At 42.7% G+C, this 21,385-nt stretch overlaps 2 protein-coding genes across 3 annotated transcripts; both read left to right on the top strand.

The window, feature by feature from the left end:
• The first annotated feature begins 444 nt into the window (after positions 1–444).
• On the top strand, positions 445–7,218 carry LOC311061388 (uncharacterized protein). 2 transcript variants are annotated; one of them, XM_084080001.1, is made up of 4 exons: positions 445–881; positions 2,723–3,661; positions 4,461–4,562; positions 7,109–7,218. In XM_084080001.1, exons 1-4 carry the CDS (start codon positions 593–595, stop codon positions 7,156–7,158), a joined length of 1,380 nt encoding a protein of 459 aa, XP_083936127.1. In that variant the 5' UTR covers positions 445–592; the 3' UTR covers positions 7,159–7,218. The 2 variants fall into 2 exon arrangements, with proteins under 2 accessions (XP_083936127.1, XP_083936126.1); XM_084080000.1 differs by having other exon boundaries at positions 2,672–3,661.
• LOC311061389 (uncharacterized protein) lies at positions 7,174–11,694 on the top strand. The gene is made up of 3 exons (XM_084080002.1): positions 7,174–7,378; positions 8,251–8,567; positions 9,088–11,694. Exons 1-3 carry the CDS (start codon positions 7,352–7,354, stop codon positions 9,482–9,484), a joined length of 741 nt encoding a protein of 246 aa, XP_083936128.1. The 5' UTR covers positions 7,174–7,351; the 3' UTR covers positions 9,485–11,694.
• Positions 11,695–21,385: the final 9,691 nt, after the last annotated feature.

The raw sequence follows: 21,385 nt of genomic DNA, 5'->3' as shown, positions 1-21,385 counted from the left end.
CTCTATCTATCTGTGTGCACGCGCGCGTAAAACATTAGAGTAAGGCACGTTTATCTTTCCCTCCAGCAGGGGGCGGTGTGAGTTTATTCTCCTTCACAGGTCTTTACTCTTTATTCAGGAGGAATCCAGACGTTGTTGTTGTTGTTGACCCGGAAGCGAAAGTCGATCACGTTGTTTTTTGTTTTCGTTCCCGCGGTAGAAACAGCAGTTATATAGTGGCAAAAAGGGTTTATCAGTTTATTAGTAAAAACACGTTTCAGCTACAAGGGAATGCAATGAGCTTTACATGAAGCATTCAGCAGAGGAAACGCAGCATTAAAAAAAATACATTTTAAATAAATATATTAAAAAGACAGTTTTTGAGTGGCGCCAACCACTCCTACATTTGACCGTGTGTGTGTGTGTGTGTGTGTGTGTGTGTGTGTGTGTGTGTGTGTGTGTGTGTGTGTCTGTGTCTGCCTGTCCGTCCGTATGTTTGAGCACGGCCTCAACAGCTGCAGCTGATTGCAACATAAGGATGCAACCAGTTACACTAATTCAAAGGCACCACTCTCTTCACACTGGGTGTGATTTTTAACAAATAGTACCTGTGATGATGTCCTGTGAGATGCTTCAGATCCCCGTCCAGGTCCAGAGCCTCAGGCTGGACGTGAGGAAGAGGATGCAGGAAGCCGCTCGAGACGTCGACGACGTCATGAGGAAGAAGAGAGGAAGAGGAGAGAGGATCCGCTGCGTGGTGATGAAGGTTCTGATGGCAGCGGCTGAAGACGTCCTGGAATTGTTCCACCTCTATGTGCACGAGCTGGAGGATACGCTGGACCGCCAGAGGGCCCTGCTGGACACGCTGCTGAACCCGCACATCACACTGTACAGAGATACAGGTACACTCATAGGGGAGGCATGCGTTAATCCGACAGACCTTTTCTCCGACTAATGTCTGTGATCTTACATACATTTCATGTATTCCAAATACACAGCCATAGATCCCTCTGGACGACACGCTGTGTAGTCACGATCTGCGCGGCCGTAAAAGTGCTCTAAACTCCGTCTGTACTCACCCAATAATTAATTCCTAAGACTTGGAGTCAGATATTGTCCTCTAGTTTCATATCCATTTGAAAGTTCTGCCAGAAAACGTGTGTTTAGTGAAATACCTCCACTTTTCCACGAGCTGCACACAGACGACTTTCTTTACGGGCGAGGGGCCTGGAATGAGTGCAGGACTTCCTTTAGGACGCACAAATGTTTGGGACACACAATTGGCAGGTGATGTGATTCATTACCCCGCACCAATCACAACGCACCTGTCAATTGTGTGCCCCATTCGTTTGTGCTTCCCCGTGTCAATTTGTGATGACATTTGTGGCGATCAGTGGAAGTTTTGATAAATTCGGTCCTTCACTCAAGTTCACTGAAATTAATGTTTTTTTCACCACCACTACACCCTGTTATACCCCTTGTCAGAGTACCCGTTGTACCCGCCCGCCTGTCTGTCTTTGACTGTGTCCCTTTTGTTCCCACATATGTAGATCTGTATCTGTGTGTCTGCCAGTATATCAGTATATGGCCATATGTGCTTTCCCATATGAATACAAAAACAATCTATCTAATATCTAATAATGGCCATTCAACTCATTTCAACCAAGGAGCCAGCTTCTGAGTTCTAAATTGAGGTTGTATAGGAAGTGACAGTTCATATGAATGGCCTGTAGCTTCTCTGTTTTACCCCTGCTGGTATCAGAAATAATTACTCTCCATTGAAGCGGGTGGGTTTTTGCCGAACTTTAGATGATGTTATTACCTCAATAAACATTGTCATAAATACTATATGCTTCCAGTCGCTAGTTTAATGTCTTCTTTCAATCATCATGATATGCGTTTTGGTAAATTATGGTCCCATTTATTAAAAAAATGTATGATATAGTAGGGTATGCTGTAGGAGGGGCGTGGCTACTTTGTGATGATTTGATTGACAAGCTACACAACCAATAGCATTAATTCCCCACCCCCGCTCTGAGTCTGGTCCCAACCATTAGCATTCATTTCCGTGCTCCAGATAAAGAAAGATGGCGGAAATTGCTTCATTTACGATTTGTAGAGTCTATGGGCTGTAACTTTGTCCATCGTTTTTACTGTCTATGATTTCAACACATCAAATTGCATATTTCATAATGTAATGTGTTTTTATCATTTTGTTTGAAACTACGTTTCCTTCAGGCATCCATGTTTTCTTCTGAAGTTCAGAAATGACCTAGTTATGAAAGTAACAAGTTCCCAGTTGTCGTGAATGCAGCATTACTATAATTAAAGCAAAAGTATTTTCTATTTTGATTTTATGCTGACACACATGATACACAGACAACACACCTCACATACACTGAACTAACATAGTAATACATGGTACATTCTGATTCTATGTTTGAAAGGTGGTTTACATTTGTACAAATATAGTTTATTATAAAATTGCTGTTCATGTAGGCTACTTGTATCTCTGCTTTCCCCTTCCCTCACCTGATTGGAAACATTTGAGTAAAACCTATAAAGACAAATGAGTGATGCTACAAAATGTTAATGCTAACACACTCTCTCTCTCTCTCTCTCTCTCTCTCTCTCTCTCTCTCTCTCTCTCTCTCTCTCTCTCTCTCTCTCTCTCTCCTTCCTCTCTCTCTAGACTTACAGCCATATCACACACAAACTACCAATGAATCCCCACCTTCACCAGAACCAACCGATGACTGGCAATCTCTCCCAGAACTAACCAATGACTGGCCATCTCTCCCAGAACCAACCAATGACTTCCAACTTCATCCAGAACCAGCCAATGACGGCCAACCTCATTCAGAACCAACCAGTGACAGCCAACCTCGTCCAGAACCAACCAATGACAGCCAACCTTGTCCGGAACCAGCCAATGACGGCCGACCTCCTCCAGAACCAACCAATGACAGCCAACCTCGTCCGGAACCAGCCAATGACGGCCAACCTCCTCCAGAACCAACCAATGACAGTCAACCTTGTCCAGAACCAACCAATGACGGCCAACCTCCTCCAGAACCAACCAATGACAGTCAACCTTGTCCAGAACCAACCAATGACAGTCAACCTTGTCCAGAACCAGCCAATGACGGCCGACCTCCTCCAGAACCAACCAATGACAGCCAACCTTGTCCAGAACCAGCCAGTGATGAGTATGAAGCATTGTCCCCAGACAGCGTTGAGGATGATGATGATGATGATGGTTATGGTGATACTGATGATGATGATGATGGTGATGAAGATTACGATGGTGGGGATGTTACGGGAGAGAGCGAGGAGGAGAGTTCAACATTAAAGAGTTCAACACTAAAATCAAACTCGGTCGACGGTCGACAGAGTCTGGAGACGGGAAACCAACAAGAGGAAAGTTCGTCTTCGTTTCACTTCTGCCTGCTGTGCTTCCAGTCCTTCCAGAGAGCAAACAAGCTGCTCAAACACCTCAGGGAGGCGTGTGGCGACGAGACGCAGTGTCGCTGCGGGTTTTGCGGGGAGCTGTTCCCGTCCAACGAGGACCTGAGAGCTCACTTTGACACTCACAGGGAACGCATTAACTCCTGCGGCATCTGTAGGAAGCGGTTCCCAGATAGGTTTCATCTGAACAAACATGTCAGGGAGGTTCATTCAGGTAAGCCTAGTAGCCTACAGTGCGATAGTGTATTGTTTAGAGACTGATGCTGGGTTCTTGGTTTTCCTGTGTAAGTCCATGTAAGTCGCCTGCATTATTCGAGCTAATTGCAATTATTTTGTATAATCGCTTTCCGTTGAAAATGTATCGCACATTTTCAAAAAATAGCTGATCTACAAGGTCACAACGTAAGGCACACTGTGAGCTTGTACATCGGCTATTTCCGCTATTTTTGAAATATTTTGAAAGTATAAAATTATCAAACGCATGGGCTTTTTTTGGCCATAGTACATTATTTATTTTGTTAATTGGTACCGGTCATTGTCACTAATTTCTTTGTATATTTAGGTCATTGTCATTTTCATTCATGCGGCTGAACGTTCGATGCCAAAAAACACAATAGGCTCTATGCACAGCAGCCATATTATCACTTCCTTCACAGGTGTTACCAGTGATACTAATGAAGGCTCTGTTCCATTTAGTGTAGCACTGTAGTTCTCAGATTTTTCACCCCCCATAACTCTGAGAGTGTACAAAACATTTGTACACTCTCAGAGTTACACACCCGTAAAGGGCCATTTGGCAGTGTTTCCAGTGAGCAGAGTCAGCACCCTGACTCTGTCTGGCCAGAATGGAACAGAGACTTCATTAGTATCATTGGTAACACCTGTGAATGTCTTACAATATGGCTGCTGTGCATAGGGCCTATTCAATCATTCATCACAAATATTTGTATGACAATTAAGTGTCAGCTGAAATTACAGCTAAAATGTCACGCTTGTGACGCCCCTGCACACAGGAGAGAAACCGTTCAGTTGTGAGGAGTGTGGCAGAACATGCAACAGCAAGAACAGCCTCAGGCTCCACATGAGAGTTCACCAGGCGGAGAAACCCTACCAGTGTAAGTTAGGTTCCATTTAAACCCTACCAGTGTAAGGTAGGTTCCATTTAAACCCTACCAAGGTAGGTTACATTTAAACCCTACCAGTGTAAGGTAGGTTACATTTAAACCCTACCAGTGTAAGGTAGGTTACATTTTAAACCCAACCAGTGTAAGGTAGGTTACATTTTTAAACCCTACCAGTGTAAGATAGGTTCCATTTAAACCTTACCAGTGTAAGATAGGTTCCATTTAAACCCTACAGGTCCAATGGGTCTGGTCTTTAAGCCATTTAGACCTGAGGCCGATTCTAAAAACGCCTTTCTAAATCCTGACCTAAGTTTTCTGAAAAACTTCAAATATGTATTCAAAATGTCAACAAATGTATGTTGCTATATACTGTACATAGCAACAATAACCCCAAAAGGGGTTCCTGTCCTGAAAGGTATAGTTACAAATAGGGGTTCCCACGCAAAATGGGTTAAGATACTCAATGGAACAGTCCTATGTAGGTACCTGTAGGTAACTACTCAGAGCCGTGTTTCCCAAACACTGGGTCAGGGCTCGGGACCCATCCAAAAAGATAAAATAATAATAAAGTATATATGTGTAAAAAAAGAAAAAAATTATAATAATTAATATTTGGGAAAATAGCAGAGCTTGTAGATCCCCATTTTCACTATTAAAGGAGTAGTTCACCCCAAAAGAAAATTTATATTCGTATTCATATTTAATATTTTCATATCAATTACACACCCCATGAAGCCTTGAATTCACATAGATTTGTTTTTTTTGTTGCATTCCTAAGCCAATAATTTGATGACCGACAGAGTGTCCAGTAGGAGACTCAAAGAGGCCCCATTGAGAACTCTGCCAGTCATCAAATTATTGGCTTAGGAATGCAACACAAACAAACAAATCTCCATGAATTCAAGGGTTCATGGGATGTGTAATGGACCCTTCGCTAAGCCCCACCCACTCAACTCTGTCACACCCAGGCCTGGTAAGCTCTGCTTCTCACCCATTGACTTGCATGTTAAATGACGGCTTTTCCCCTTAAAAATAATCAATCATTTCAGGAACAAGAGCTTTAAAATCTCTTCTAAATCTAGTCAACAAGACCCTGCAGTAGGCTATGCACTGGAAAAATGTGCATGACAGTATTTCAATCAACTAAAAACATAGGAAATGTTAGAGGGAGTAATAGCCATGGATACACGACGGTCGTCTGTCACGACAGTCATGGATGAACTTCAACCTGGTGTTTGCACTTTCTCCATTTACGGCATCTACAGAAACGTTCATATTTCAAATATAAAGTGCTTATCCCATGGCCACGGATGTTACATTTATATACAGGCTCTCAGAAGTACCTGTATCATCTGTATTGTATTGTTTAATAAAAAGCATTTTAATCCGATCGGTGGCCATTTTCTCCATTATGCTTTCAACTGCGCGACCCTATCGGTTGGGATACATCCGGTACATATAACTATGAGAAAATGGCCACCGATCGAATTAAAATGCTTTTTATTGAACAATACAGAATATACGGGTACTTTTGAGAGTCCCGTGCATAATTGTAACATCCGTGGCCATGGGGTAAGCACTTTATATTTGAAATCTGAACGTTTATATAGATGTACAGACCGTAAATGGAGAAAGTGCAAACACCAGGTTGAAGTTGATCCATGACTGTAACAGGAGTTTTCATGTACCGCACGGTAAGACTACAGTAGCAGTTAATAAATAGACAAATAAACAAATTATTATACTTTAACATGCAGAATCCGAAACAGGCAGCGCTGTGATTCTGAATTTTGTTACGATTACGGTGATTAGTATTATTGACACCACCTGGGCGGGTGAGTCGTGTAACTTTCCCAACGTTAAGCTGTGTATGTGTTTTTTTTCAACAACACAACCCTGCTGCCTTGCAGTTTAAGTGCAGATTTAAACTTGGGAAAAGCACCTTCCAACCGTTTTCTGGGTACGTGGAATCTGTTGCTGGTTCATAGTCACCATTGCGTTATCGTGGTATTCCTATTCTTGCTATGCTCCTCCGACCTTGTCCCCCCCTAAATTCAGCACGACCATGGGGGAAAATGTGGTGCTACTGTGCTGCCACCAAAATGTGGAATGTGCTTCCAACAGCCACTCAAGATCTTGACTCCCTATCCACACTTAAAAATAACCTAAAATCATGTCTGACCTCCATCTATCTATCGCTTTGAAGTACAGCTCAAGACCTATTTCTTCACTCTTGCTTTTAGTAGATTGTTTAAATCTCTGTGTTGTTATTCAGGTCCTCACTGTTTTTCCTGATTCAGTGCCATTTTTGCTATATATGTTTTTATGTTGTTTTATGCTTTAGCTTTTTTTTATTGCTTTATTGTTAAATTATGTGTACTTTTTCTGTAAAGCACTTGCGCTTTATTCTTGCTCTGTAAAGCACTTTGAGCTGCATTTCATGTCATGAAAGGTGCTGTACAAATAAATAAAGTTTAATATTATCTATCTATCTATCTATCTATCTATCTATCTATCTATCTATCTATCTATCTAAGGTGTGCAAGAGATCGTACTACCACTGGCACTCTCTGGAGAGACACGCTAGGGTCCACTACAGGAACCGACACGTCTGTGCCGTCTGCAGGGAAGAATTCCGCGCAAGGAAAGATCTGGTGCGGCACCAGAGGATTGAACACGGTCCCGGCGACAAGGAGCGGCTGGAGACGCGGCGCCCCATACCGCTCCCTGCTCACAGGTGTAAAGCCTGCGGAGACGAGTTCCACAAGAAGCTCGACCTTATGAAACACGTGAAGAGGCACGTGAAGGTAAGGCCTGCCCCGTCACCATTATAACGTAACCGCCCGCTCGCAATTGTTTGAGATAATCGCGGAATCGCAATGACATTTAAAAGAAGGAAATGGCAGAAATACCAGATCTACAAGCTCAAGTTTGTAGATTGGCTATTTCCACTATATTTTGATAATTGAATGAGTTTTAACTTTTGTGTTTAAATTGTATTGCTTTTTATGTTCTTTTTATTATGCTGTACATTTTTTTATGAGGTATTGCTTTTTATTTTTATTTTATGAGGTCTTTATGATTTGAATGGAATGGAAAGCACTTTGGGTCAACTTCTGTTGTTTTTAACCTAATAAAACCGAGAGAGGCATCTGTGTGTCAACAACTTTAACTATTATTTTATACTTCAACGTCACTTTGTGCCGCGCTATGATCTTGTATATCTGCTGTTTTGAAAAATCGTGAACATTTGTGACAAATCTTTAAATACACTGCTCAAAAAAATAAAGGGAACACTTTGATCCCTTCATTCTTTTGAGCGGTTTTCGTTAGCATTATGTACACAGTTCATGAAAAAACTCAAAACAATTAAGGGATCAAAGCGTTCCCTTTATTTTTTTGAGCAGTATATATATTTTTTATCATTTTTAACTCAAATATTTGCTTCTGGGGGTCCCTGGAACAAAATATTTTGAGATGGGGGTCCATGGCCAAATACATTTTGGGCGTCCTTGACATGAAAAAAATTGAGAACCACTGATATAGTAACATAAGGTTGACAATTGTTTGAATCGGGTCCTCAGGTCTTAGTGGGTTAAATGTGCTATACACGTAAAGGTGACTTGACACAACAGGTTTATAGGTGTAAAGTTCTAAAATGTTTTCTTTTCGTGTCAAGGAGTCGTCGTCGTTGTGTTGTGGTCTGTGCGGCCATCAAACCGAGGACACACAGAGTCTCTCGGCCCACCTGCAGTCCCACAAAGAGCACGTGTGTGACGTGTGCGGGAAGGCCTTCGGCCCCGGCGGCGCTCTTGAAGCGCACATGAGAGTCCACACCGGAGAGAGACCTTACAGCTGCCTGGAGTGCAGCATGTCTTTTAAACAGCAAGGAAATCTGAACACGCACATGAAGATCCACACCGGCGAGCGGAAGTTCGCCTGCGACGTCTGCGGCAAGGCTTTCCTCCAGAAGCAATCCCGGGACACGCACCGGAGGTCAGTGGTGTAAAGTAACTAAGTACATTTACTCAAGTACCGTACTTAAGTACAATTTTGAGGTACTTTTACTGTACTGGAGTATTTCCAATTGTCTATACTTTTCCTTCTACTCCGCTACATCTCAGAGGCAAATATTGTACTTTTACTCCACTACAATTGTTTGAAAACTTTAGTTACTAGTTACTTTGCAGATATACAGTAAATGATTATGTTATAAAACATACATTAACCACTTTAGCCCTATTTTATACCTAGGCTATTTGAAAATAGTAGATCTACAAGCTCACAACGCGTCGCATCGCGACACCTTGTGAGCTTGTAGATCTGCTATTTTCAAACATCTTAGTACTTTTACTTTTGGTACTTTAAGTACATTTTGATACCAATACTTTTGTACTTTTACTCAAGTAAATTTTGAATTCCGGACTTTTACTTGTAACAGAGTACTTCTACATTGCAGTATTGATACTTTTACTTAAGTAAAACATTTGAGTACTTTTTTCCACCACTGCTGGAGGTTCCACAACAAAGAGAGAGCCTTCCTGTGTCCGGTGCGCGGCTGCGGCAAAGGGTTCATGCAGGGCGTGGACCTGAAGAGGCACGCGTTGACGCACACCGGGGAGAAGCCCTACGAGTGCGCCGTGTGCGGCAAACGCTTCCAGGCCAGAAGGTCCCTGAACATTCACATGAACACTTACACCGGAGACCACACTGCTACGGAGAAGAGCAGGGGGAGGAAACGAAAGACCGGAGACCACGCTGCGGAGAAGAAGGTGAAAAGAAAGAAAGTAAGTATGAACATTGACACTAACACTAATGCTGGAGACCATAGCGAGGAGAAGACTGCCGACAACGCCACGGAGAAGAGGAGGGGAAGAAAACGAAAGGAAGGCACAATGAGAGACCTTTGTTAATCCCAGATGGCTGCTCGGATAGTTCTGATGAGCGCTTGGTGGGAGCGGGGACAGTTAGGGGTTAAAGGGATAGTTCACCCTAATTCTATCGATTAGTCACCCCATGGAGACGCAGCCAATAATTTGATGACCAACGGACCGGTAGGCAGTGGCTCCGGTAGGAGACTCTTAGTGTCTCCTACCGGAACCGCTGACGGTCATCAAATTATTGGCTTAGGACTGCAACAAAAACAAAAGAAATATCCATGCATTCAAGTCTCCATGGGGTGACTAATCGATAGGAAAAAAGTCATTTTGGGGGTGAACTATCCCTTTAAGTGTCTGGCGCAGGGACACTTTGACACGTAGACTGGGGACCGGGATGCGAACCGGGAACCTTCGGTTTCCGAGACGTCCTCTCTACCCATTCAGCTTCGGGATGTTTCATGATCATGAGGGTTCCTGACTCAAAACCACTGTAAATAGGTAGTTCACCCCCAACAAAAGACCCCCATGTAGCCTTGAATTCATGGTTGGGGGGTTGTTTTTGTCGCATTCCTGATCTAATATTCCAAGATTTAATTAATTAATAAGCAAACAGGAGGCCATGGCAAAACTTTATAAAAGATAATATATAAACAACTACTGTCCTGCTATAAGTGATACTTTTAAATGTAGTTTTGCTCTTGTTAAGATTGGCCTCCTATTTCAATTTATTACATATTGGATTATTTTTGGAGTGAGCTACCCTTTTTAAAGGAGCTGTGTAGATGTTTAGGGGGTGGTGGGGGGGGGGGGCAGTTTTCTGAATGTCCCCAAGTTGTTGACAGACCTCAGTGCACCGAATCAATGTACCTCCATTTGAACCATACCATGTTGGAAGTGGGGTAGTTCACACTCCCAGGGTTGCATTGCTCATGGGACGGCCTTGCACGCCGTGCAGGAGCATGTTTGACCAGGAGCACGCGTAGGCGCACGCATAGATTTAAAACAACTTTAAATTTACACCTCAACAAAGTTTACAAAGGCTCCCGACTCACACCAGGTGGATTAACATAGGAATAAGCCTAGATGCATATCAATTGTCCATTGTGTGACCTGTAGTGTAGGTGTTAGGCGACGTGCACGTCACGCCATTAAAATAAAGTGCAACCACGTTCCAATTCAGCATTGCAACACTGCACACTCCCATCCTGTGGGAGGCGATACTGAGCCGTTCTTGTACAATGCTAACCAGCTGTGAATGACCAAGGATTATGTAAAGAAGGAGAGGACAGAACGCCACTTTCTTGGTCCTGTAATCCCAGCTGTCAGATTGGTCAGTGTTCATCAGGCACTGGGACCCAAACTGAAGCCACACGTTCCACAGAATGTATTGAAGTCAATGAGAGCCAGCAGGATAGGAATAAAAGAAGACATAATCACACATTTTCTGGGCTGTCTAGCTTGGAAACCTGACTAATCTGCCAGAGTGAAGACTGCCCAGACAGAAACTGACTCTTTAAATACGTCAATAAAGGTATACTGTGTGCACAAGAGATCAGAAAGGTGATGTGAAATGTGATACGTCTTCTTTGATTACATGGCTTGGTTGAATGCTTGATTCTGATTGGTCAATCACTCAATTCGGCTGTGTGTTATTTTTGAATAATGACCGTTGAACTCAATAAGACTACAGAGCACCTGCTGCGCTGCTTAATTTTTGCCGTATTCAACACGGCAGCCATGTAAACAAACGCACAATGTCATCAGGAGAGCACAAGGGGAGGTAAACTCAATGTTCCCACAGAAAGGAGGTGACGTTCACTGCCAATTCTTTCTCCCCTTTTCTCCTTTGTACATAATATTAGTGCAGGGGTCTTCAACAGGGGGTCCTCAGAGTTACTACAAGGGGTCCGCCAAATCTTTGTGTTATGATTTTTAGCGGCGCTAGCTGCTCTATAAGAGCGGATCCTGCTCTATACCTGACTTTGTCCTTATTGGTCAGACCCGTCAACGCTCTGATTGGTCAGACCCGTCAACGCTCTGATTGGTCAGACCCGTCAACGCTCTGATTGGTCAGACCCGTCAACAAAGTGATTGGTCAAGCTTCACGTGACACATGGCTATAAACACATTATAAACACATATCGATGACAAAATGTATCAAAGGCACCGCTACCTTCACACAGGGTGTGATTTTTTTTTACCTTAACCACTTACCTCAACCCTAATATCCGTTTTCCGAGGAGTACTTGAGCCAAAAATAGCAGATCTACAAGCTCACAACGCCTCGCAGCGCGAGGCGTTGTGAGCTTGTAGATTTTTGGCAAAGAGGTGTAGAGGGAAGAAAGAGCAGACCAAGAGAATAAAAAAGCTTAATCTGAAACACAATTTTATACAATATAGAGGAGGGGGTCCCTGCTTCATCTCTCTCTCAGCTAGGGGGTCCTTGGCCTGAAAACGTTGAAGACCCCTGGATTAGTGTTTTATATTTGTTGATGATGTGTATTATTGTGTTATTTTTAGGCCCACAATGCAAACAAGTCCCCAGGATTTTTTTGTATCATCCTTTTAACCCAAATGTCTGACTGTTTAAATTTCTGTCTAATAAAGTATTAGTAAAAAAAAAAACCTTGGTGATGAGCAGGTGGTTTTCTCAGTGGATTAATTATCCAGTATGTTGTGCATGTTGAACTGTAAGACTTTACATTTTAACTTTTCTTTATAAGTAACCTGAATAGACTGCTAGATCCATATCCACTAACACCTCATCTTTATTGCTAATATTCCACACTAGAAAGCAGGCATAGAGGCATACAAGATGATCATTATTCCATGTTACTGTTCAGAGCCAGTTGTATTGACATTATAATAAAACCAAGCAGAAATCCAACCAATATTTGGGTGAGTCTGAATATATAGCGCTGACTTTGGGGATTGTTTGGGATTATACGTAAGTTCTTAGACATACACAAGAATACTTTGATCACTTTCGCCTATTTATTTATTAGTTGGTTTTTTTTTATAGTTTTTTTGTAATCATCATATATATTCGTTTTTTTGTAATCATCCTTAGTTTTGAACTTGCTCCTTCACCACACCCCCAGAACAACGCTGATAATTATTGTATTAATGATGATCTTTGACTGGATATGAGAAAGGTTGACGTCTTCCACAATAGCTGCTCACATTAAATCTGCAACATCTTTTGGCCGAATAAGATCTCAAATGAGGAACTTTATAAGAAGACAGGCAGCTTGCATATTATGTCCCTTGAGATGAAGAGACCCAGGTTAGGATGGTGAGGATGCCCAATGAAAAGTTACCCTAAGTTGCCTTGAGATGGACCCCAATAGGCTCTATTCACAGCAGCCATATTTTCACCTCCTTCACAGGTGTTACCAATGATACTAATGAAGGCTCTGTTCCATTTAGTGTATAGTGGTTCTCAGATTTTTCAATTTCCACCACCCCCATAACTCAGTGTATACAAATGTAACCAAATGGACCCTTACGGGTCCATTTGGTTACATTTGTACACTCTCAGAGTTACACACCCGTAAGGGGCCATTTGGAAACCCCTTAAGGAACAATGAGGGTCCCTGGACCCACATTTTAGTCCCACTGGTGTAGCAGAGTGTTTCCAGTGAGTCAACATGCACAATATCAGCACCCTGACTCTGTTTGACCAGAATGGAACAGAGCCTTCATTAGTATCATTGGTAACACCTGTGAATGTCTTCACAATATGGCTGTTGTGGATAGAGCCTATTGGGAAGAGAAAGAGAGGCAGACCATAGAACACCTGGCGATGGAAGGTGATGATGGAGCTGAATGAGATGCGTCTTTCCTGGGACGAGGCACAGGCCAAAGCACGAGACAGGGCTCAGTGGCAGTGACGTATATCTATGATTGCGGCCAGTGGTGTAAAGTAACTAAGTACATTTACTCAAGTACTGTACTTTTTTAAGTACCATTTTGAGGTACTTTTACTTTACTGGAAAATGTCCAATTGTCTATACTTTTACTTCTACTCCACTACTTCTCAGAGGCAAATATTGTACTTTTATTTGTAAACTTTAGTTACTAGTTACTTTGCAGAAATACATTATTACATTATAAAACATACATTAACCACGTTAGCCCTATTTTAAACCTAGCCTATTTGAAAATAGCCGATATGCTTGTAGATCTGCTATTTTCAAACGTGTTAGTACTTTTACTTTTGATTCTTTAAGTACATTTTGATACCAATACTTTTGTACTTTTACTCAAGTAAATTTTTAATTCCGGACTTGTACTTGTAACAGAGTACTTCTACATTATTTATACTTTTTCTTGAGTAAAACATTTGAGTACTTTTTCCACCAGTGATTGCAGCTTGATGCCCTAACCGGGACGACGAGGATAAGTAAGTATACGTTTGACTTCAGGTAATCTGTCAAGAATCCTCCTTCATGAATTACAATTACAGTGTTGTTGAGACCATCACACAATTTTAACCATTTCAACCCTATATTCTTCGTTCACTGGAGTCCCCCAGGGTTTTTTAATTGGCCCCCTCCTTTTCCCCCTAGTCTACACCACATCTCCTGGCCAAACAAATACCAGTCTACAAGCTCACAACATGTCAGGTTGTAGACCAGTTATTGTTGCACTATGTCTGATGTCTGCCTAATGTCATGCAGATGTTTTGAGTATCTGTACTTTACTTGAGTATTTGTATTTTTGGATACTTACCACTATATTTCTAGGAAGGGGAAAAGTACATAATTAATTAACCACTTGAGCCCTATTTCACATATAGTGAAAATAGTAGATCTACGTGAAAGATCATCTAAGCTCACAGCTCGCCACATTGCGACGCACTGTGAGCTTGTACATTGGCTATTTTCACCATCATTGATATCTTTGAGAAATGTCTAGATGTTTTGTACAGCAATGCATTGATATTAAGAAGAGAATGTACTTTGTGATTTGTACTTTGAATACTTGAGTTTTTTTTTAAGCATATACTTTTGAATACTTTAGTATTTTTGCACAAAGATTTTACAAATTTGACTGAGCAGCTTTTTGGAGCTGAGTAACATTTCACCAGGAGTATCTGACTCAAGTATTGCGGTTGAGTACTTTGTCCACTTAGACCTCCATTCTGTATACCTTCCATACAACATGTGTATTGCTGATCTATCCAGTAGAGGGCACTGACACTCCATACATAGTAAAGCCACGGTTTCACTAGAGTGCCAGAATTTTCCCGGCAAAATAATTAGCACAACTTGCTGGAATGGCAATGGGAGAGACCGTTTTCACATGCCCTCATTTGCAGCAAATGTTCTGGTATTGTCTGATAAGCCACTGTTTTCATTTGTTTATTTTCTAGTAACGGTAGAGTACTTTATACTCTCACGAGAGGTGACTGTAAGCACACGAGATTTCTTTCTCTCTCTCAATCATTCATTATCACGGGGACGCTGGGGTTAACAGGTGGAGTTGTTACATTACAGCGGTGTGTGTCGGTGGTCAGCAAATAGCCTACTCCACAGTGGCGTGCACAGACATTTTGAGGGGCAGGTGCTCAAGTAAAAAAAAAGGGCACCTTGCACGGCACGCGGAACCGCCGGCTGCCTTAGTAGTGTGAGATTTATAGAAGAAAATTGCAACGCACATTGTGGGGAGTTGTTAATATATTAGAAACTTTTAATCCAGAATTGATCGATGTCACCATGGGCTACATACTGTAAACCAGGGGTCTTCAACATTTTCAGGCCAAGGACCCCCTAGCTGAGAGAGAGATGAAGCAGGGACCCCTCTATATTGTATAAAATTGTGTTTAAGATTATACTTTTTTTTTTGTTTACTTGGTCTGCTCTTTTTTTCCCTCTACACCTATACACCAAATGTCTACACCAAATGGACCCGTAAGGGTTTCATTTTACACTCTCAAGAGTTAAAGATCTATAAGGGTCCATTTGGTTACCAACTCTCCGTCATTTAGCTGGGGACCACCTGGAACCCCCTCAAGGACCACTGGTGGTCCCCGGACCACTGGTTGAGAACCACTGTCCTAGATGATAAGAGGCCACCTGCATGGTGTTTACAGAGTGGAAGGGTGTATCCTACACCCAGAGGACACTCTACTAGACGTCACCACCCCTATCAACCTAGCAGACCCTCTCCTAGACACCTCTCCGCTCCATCCAGACCCCATGCCACACAACAGGGTGGCCCAACCACACCCCTGAGGCCTATCCTCACTGCCCCACCCAGACCTCATCCCACACACAGCACACCCACACCACTGATGTCCATCCCATACACTCTTGCACCAGCCTCACCACCACCCACTCTCCCCCTCCCTCTCCAACCATACACATACGCACAGGCGGTGACCAGAGCCATCCCAAGCACACACAGTATCGAGCAAATGTTAAGGGATTTCTACACAGCATGGGCCCAGGGCAGAACCCCTGGAATGTAACAACAATGTGAACAATGGAGTACAAATCACTCACTATATCATCCTGGAATATACAAGGTTTGAGGTCGACTGCCCTTGGCATCAAGAGCAGAACCACAGACTTTGCCAAAGAGATTGCAAACATAGACATCATTGTTCTACAAGAGACATGGCACAAAGGGGACGGCCCCACTGGCTGTCCTACTGGCTACAGAGAACTTGTGGTAGCATCTACAAAGCTGGCAGGAGTCACCCAGGGAAGGGACTCTGGAGGTATGCTAATATGGTACAAATCAGAACTAGTCCACGCCATTAAGCTAGTCAAAACTGGAACATCTTCCATCTGGCTAGAAATAAACAAGGAACTTACCACAACCGAAAAAAATGTCTACCTGTGTGCCACCTACATCCCCCCAATTGAATCCCCTTACTATACAGAGGACTTTTTCCCCACACTAGAAGAGGATATCAGCCGTTTCCAGGCACACGGTCACATTGTAATCTGTGGAGACCTAAATGCCAGAACAGGACAAGGGCCTGACACCCTCAACCCACAGGGAAACAAACACCTACCAGGAGGGGGAAACATCAGCTCCCCAACATGTCCCCCGAGATACAATCACGACAAAACAACAAACAAACATGGGTCACAACTGCTACAGCTCTGTCGCTCACTGGGTCTGTACATTGTTAACGGTAGACTCCGAGGGGACTCCTTCGGTAGATATACATACAGCTCATCCCTGGGAAACAGCTCGGTAGATTACTTTATCACGGACATAAACCTAGCATCGCTCAAAGCCTTCACAGTCAGCCCGCAAACACCCCTGTCAGACCACAACAGAATCACAGCCTATCTAAACAGATCAACACACAGACACAAAGAACAAACGCCAAACAAACTACATACTATAAGAAAACGTTACAAATGGAATGAACATAGCGCAGAAGCTTTCCAAAATGCTATTAGGCAAAGACAAGTCCAATCACAACTGGATCATTTCCTAGAAAAAACCTTTGAAGAAAACAGTGAAAGTGTAAACAGGGCAGTAGAAGGCCTCAATCATATATTTGAACTAACAGCCTCACTAGCAAACTTAAAAGTATCAAACAGGAAAGCCAGAAAAAAAGTTGAAAATGACAAATGGTACTATAATGACTGCATTAATCTCAGGAAAAAATTAAGGAAACTATCAAACCAAAAACACAGAGACCCAGACAATCACAACACACGTCTCCAATATGGGGAAACACTGAAACAATACAAAAACACAGTAAGAGAAAAAAGAGATCAACATGTTAGAAACCAACTGCAAGATATCGAAGATTCCATACAGACAAACAGCTTCTGGGAAAACTGGAACAGACTTAATAAACTAAAACAGGACGAACTACCCATCCAAAATGGAGATATATGGGTGAATCATTTTTCTAGCCTCTTTGGCCCAATCGAGAAAAACAAAGAGCAAAAACAAATAAAAGATAAACTACAAAACCTAGAGTCAGCCGTAAAAGACTACCAGAATCCACTAGATTCCCAAATCAACCTAAAAGAACTACAAGACAAAATAAAAACACTTAAAACCAAGAAGGCCTGTGGGGCAGACGGTATTCTAAATGAAATGATAAAATTCACCGACCTCAAATTCCAAATGGCCATACTAAAACTCCTAAATATAGTGCTGAGCTCTGGGATCTTCCCCAGCACATGGAATCAAGGGCTGATAACGCCACTCCACAAAAGTGGAGACAAATATGACCCAAATAACTACCGTGGGATCTGTGTAAACAGCAACCTCGGAAAGATCCTCTGCATGATCCTCAACAACAGAATCCTAAACTTCCTCACAGAAAGCAATGTCCTGAGCAAATCACAAATTGGCTTTCTACCAAAATATCGCACAACAGACCACATTTACACTCTAAACACCCTAATTGACAACCAAATAAACAAAAACAAAAGCAAATTATTCTCCTGCTTTGTCGACTTCAAAAAAGCATTCGATTCAATTTGGCATGAGGGTCTGATGTACAAACTATTGGAAAGTGGCATAGGGGGGAAAACCTATGACATCATAAAATCAATGTACACAAACAACAAATGCGCAGTTAAAATAGGCGAAAAGCACACAGACTTTTTCCCCCAAAGCCGAGGAGTTAGACAGGGATGCAGCCTGAGTCCAACACTCTTCAACATATATATCAACGAGTTAGCAAAAACGTTAGAACAGTCTACAGCTCCAGGCATCCCCTTGGCAAACACAGAAATCAAATGCTTACTTTTCGCAGATGACCTGCTGCTGCTGTCTCCAACCAAGGAAGGACTACAGCAGCAACTTGATCTCCTACACAAATTCTCACAGACATGGGCCCTGACAGTGAACCTAACTAAGACTAAAATCATGATATTTAAAAAAAGATCCAGCCGCCAAAACCATCAATTTTTCCTAAATACGATCCCACTAGAACAAACAAAAAACTATACCTACCTTGGCCTAAACATCAGCAGCACAGGGAACTACAACCAAGCTGTAAAGGACCTGAGAGACAAGGCAAGAAGGGCATTCTATGCTATCAAAAGAAACATCAAAATAGACATCCCAATTAAAACCTGGCTTAAAATACTGGACTCTGTGATAGAACCAATTTCCCTCTATGGTTGTGAGATCTGGGGACCATTAGCAAACCATGACCTTGAAAAATGGGATAAACACCAAACCGAGACCCTACACACAGAATTCTGCAAATCCATTCTCCGTACCCAGCGAAAAACACCAAATAATGCATGCAGGGCAGAACTAGGACGATACCCACTCATAATCAAAATAAAAAAGAGAGCACTTAAGTTCTACAACCACCTAAAAGAAAGCGACCTAGATGCACTCCATAACAAAGCACTCACACACAGCGAAACTCTAGAGAGATGCCCCCTCAGCCAGCTGGCCATGGAACTCCGGGCACAAACACAAACAGAGCCACGAGATAGAAAACCCATCGGACCAAACAAAATTATAAAACAGCAAAAGGAAAACTACCTGACACATTGGAAAGAAGCAACACAAAAGCAGAGTAAACTAGAATGCTATCTGGCCCTAAACAGAGAATACGCAGTGGCAGAATACCTGAGCACCGTGACCGACCCAAAACAAAGAAAAATCTTAACTAGGTACAGACTCAGTGAGCACAGTCTTGCGATCGAGAAAGGTCGTCACAGGCAGACCTGTATCCCGAGAGAAGACAGACTATGCACCCACTGCACACAAAAGGAAGTGGAAACCGAGCTACACTTCCTAACCGTCTGTCCATTGTACCAAGACATCAGAGACACATACTTCCCACAGATTACAACCACACACAGAGATTTTGAAAACATGACCAATGACAAAAAACTCCCATATCTGCTGGGCGAAGTACAACAATGTGCAAACACAGCAGCAAGATTCGTGAGCTGCTGTGATAGGAGAAGGATATCGAACGGAACACAACCACCCTAAAGACGAATCATTGTGTATATTCCTGCACTATATTTGCACCCAGTGATCTTGGTACATAGAAATTGATCTATTGAAGATTCTGACTTTCAAATGTACATTTTTTGTTTTGATTGTATTGCTGTATTGTTGTATTGTGCTTTTTGCTTTGGCAATGTAAACGTATGTTTTCTCATGCCAATAAAGCCCTTTGAATTGAATTGAATTGAATTGAAATTGAATTGGAAGGGGAACTGCTCAGCCAAAACACTGGATCAGGGTCGTCTGATTACATTTTGTATCCTTGGAGTTAACCTTGTATCCTCTGTGAACTTTAGTTTTCACAGACTTTCACATGACATCAGGTCTTGTCTCCCGTTGCCTCCTCTGGATTAAGGTTTGTATTTTGGCCCATCCCATAAGGGATTATATCAATATGACACATTACTCAAAAAGAAAACAATCCTTCCTGTTGGCGTTACATCCTGGCTGTACATACCACATAGATAACATTGCATAGCCTACCTACAGTATATACATGAACAAATAAGACCCTGATGATTTACGACGTAACTCGACCGGCGCTGAGTCGGCTGAAACAGACTTCTCTTGATTGATAGAAAATACGTTGTTTTTTTTTAGTGAACTACTCCTTTAATATTAGGGGCTGTATAGTCTGTTCTCACCAAGCGGTCCGAGTGGTCCGCCTCGCTGGGGGCGAGCGTTACGCGCCAAGCAGGATGAGTGGTCCGCCGCTGGGGGTGAGCAGTACACAGAAAAATGGAGGCGAGTGTGTTTTGGGGCAAGCGATCCGGTTACCATAGACATAGACTATACAAAATAACGGACGAAAGTAGCCGTGACATCACCCATTGGTTTCTCCAGATCCGTTTCGAAGCCACTATTTCAGCTAATTCAAACAAAAGAGAAGAAACAAAATCAACATATCTACAAACAGTTTACACATGGCAAAAGACCAGCAGATACAGCATATGTACATGAGGTTAAACATAAGATGTGAAAGTGCTAACACATTGGTAGGTCCGCAGGGACAGTAAAGTCTGCACAGAGGAATATATTCACATGAAGGGAGGAAAAACTGCCTGTTTCAAGTAAAGTGCTGCACTGATCAGGCCTTGTTCAACAGTGGAAGCTGTTCAGTCTTGCCCTGATACTAGCCTACGGTAGACCTCCTTGCCTGGCTTGTATGCCCTGATAATTCACACACGCACACACACACACACACACACACACACACAGTAGATACATACATACATACATACATACATACATACATACATACATACATACATACATACATACATACATACGACATACGTACGCACATACATACACTTAGTTAGGACCATTTCTGTGCCATTTCAGTGGCGACCACATAGCCTACTGTAATGTATCTTCCTAAATTAAGGATTTAGGATTGAGGGTTTAAAGACGTAACTAATAAAAATATATATTTTTCAAATCATGACCACCAAAATTCTGAAGGGGGTGTGTGTGTGGGGGGGGGGGGGGGGGGGGGGGGCAGGGCCTCGGGGGCGGGGTGTGTGGGGGGGGGGATCCTTCACTGCAGTAAGTTCCACACCTCCACCACCTGGGGACGAGAAAAAGCCATCAGTTCCCATCATAGAGTTCTAATATATCTAGAGAACGGACTGCCCCGCCCCACCTATTCATTTCAATGAAAGTTGCTCGCAAGCGCATGAAGCACCCGGAAGTGTCTCTACTTCCTAGATTGGCCAATGGAGCAGGCGCACTAGCGTTTCAGACGATAGAAGCATGCGCAGTAGTGTCTCAAATGCGTTGGTCCTGCAATACCACATTTAGCCACCAAGCTTCTGATGCTTCGAATGTTCTCCGCGGTTCTGGGGGTTTGGTTCCCATCCATGCGTGGATGGATGGGTGTACCGCGCATGCGCCGTGCAGTATCGATCCCGGAAGGAACTATTAGTGTTTTGGTTGGTTGTTTTCCTTCAGGAGGAGGAGCAGCGA

Source organism: Gymnoscopelus microlampas, assembly GCF_963454915.1.
Source record: "Gymnoscopelus microlampas genome assembly, chromosome: 15".
Classification (NCBI taxonomy): Eukaryota; Metazoa; Chordata; class Actinopteri; order Myctophiformes; family Myctophidae; genus Gymnoscopelus; species Gymnoscopelus microlampas.
Note: the sequence above shows the minus strand (reverse complement) of the source record. Positions and strands in the feature narration are given on the sequence as shown.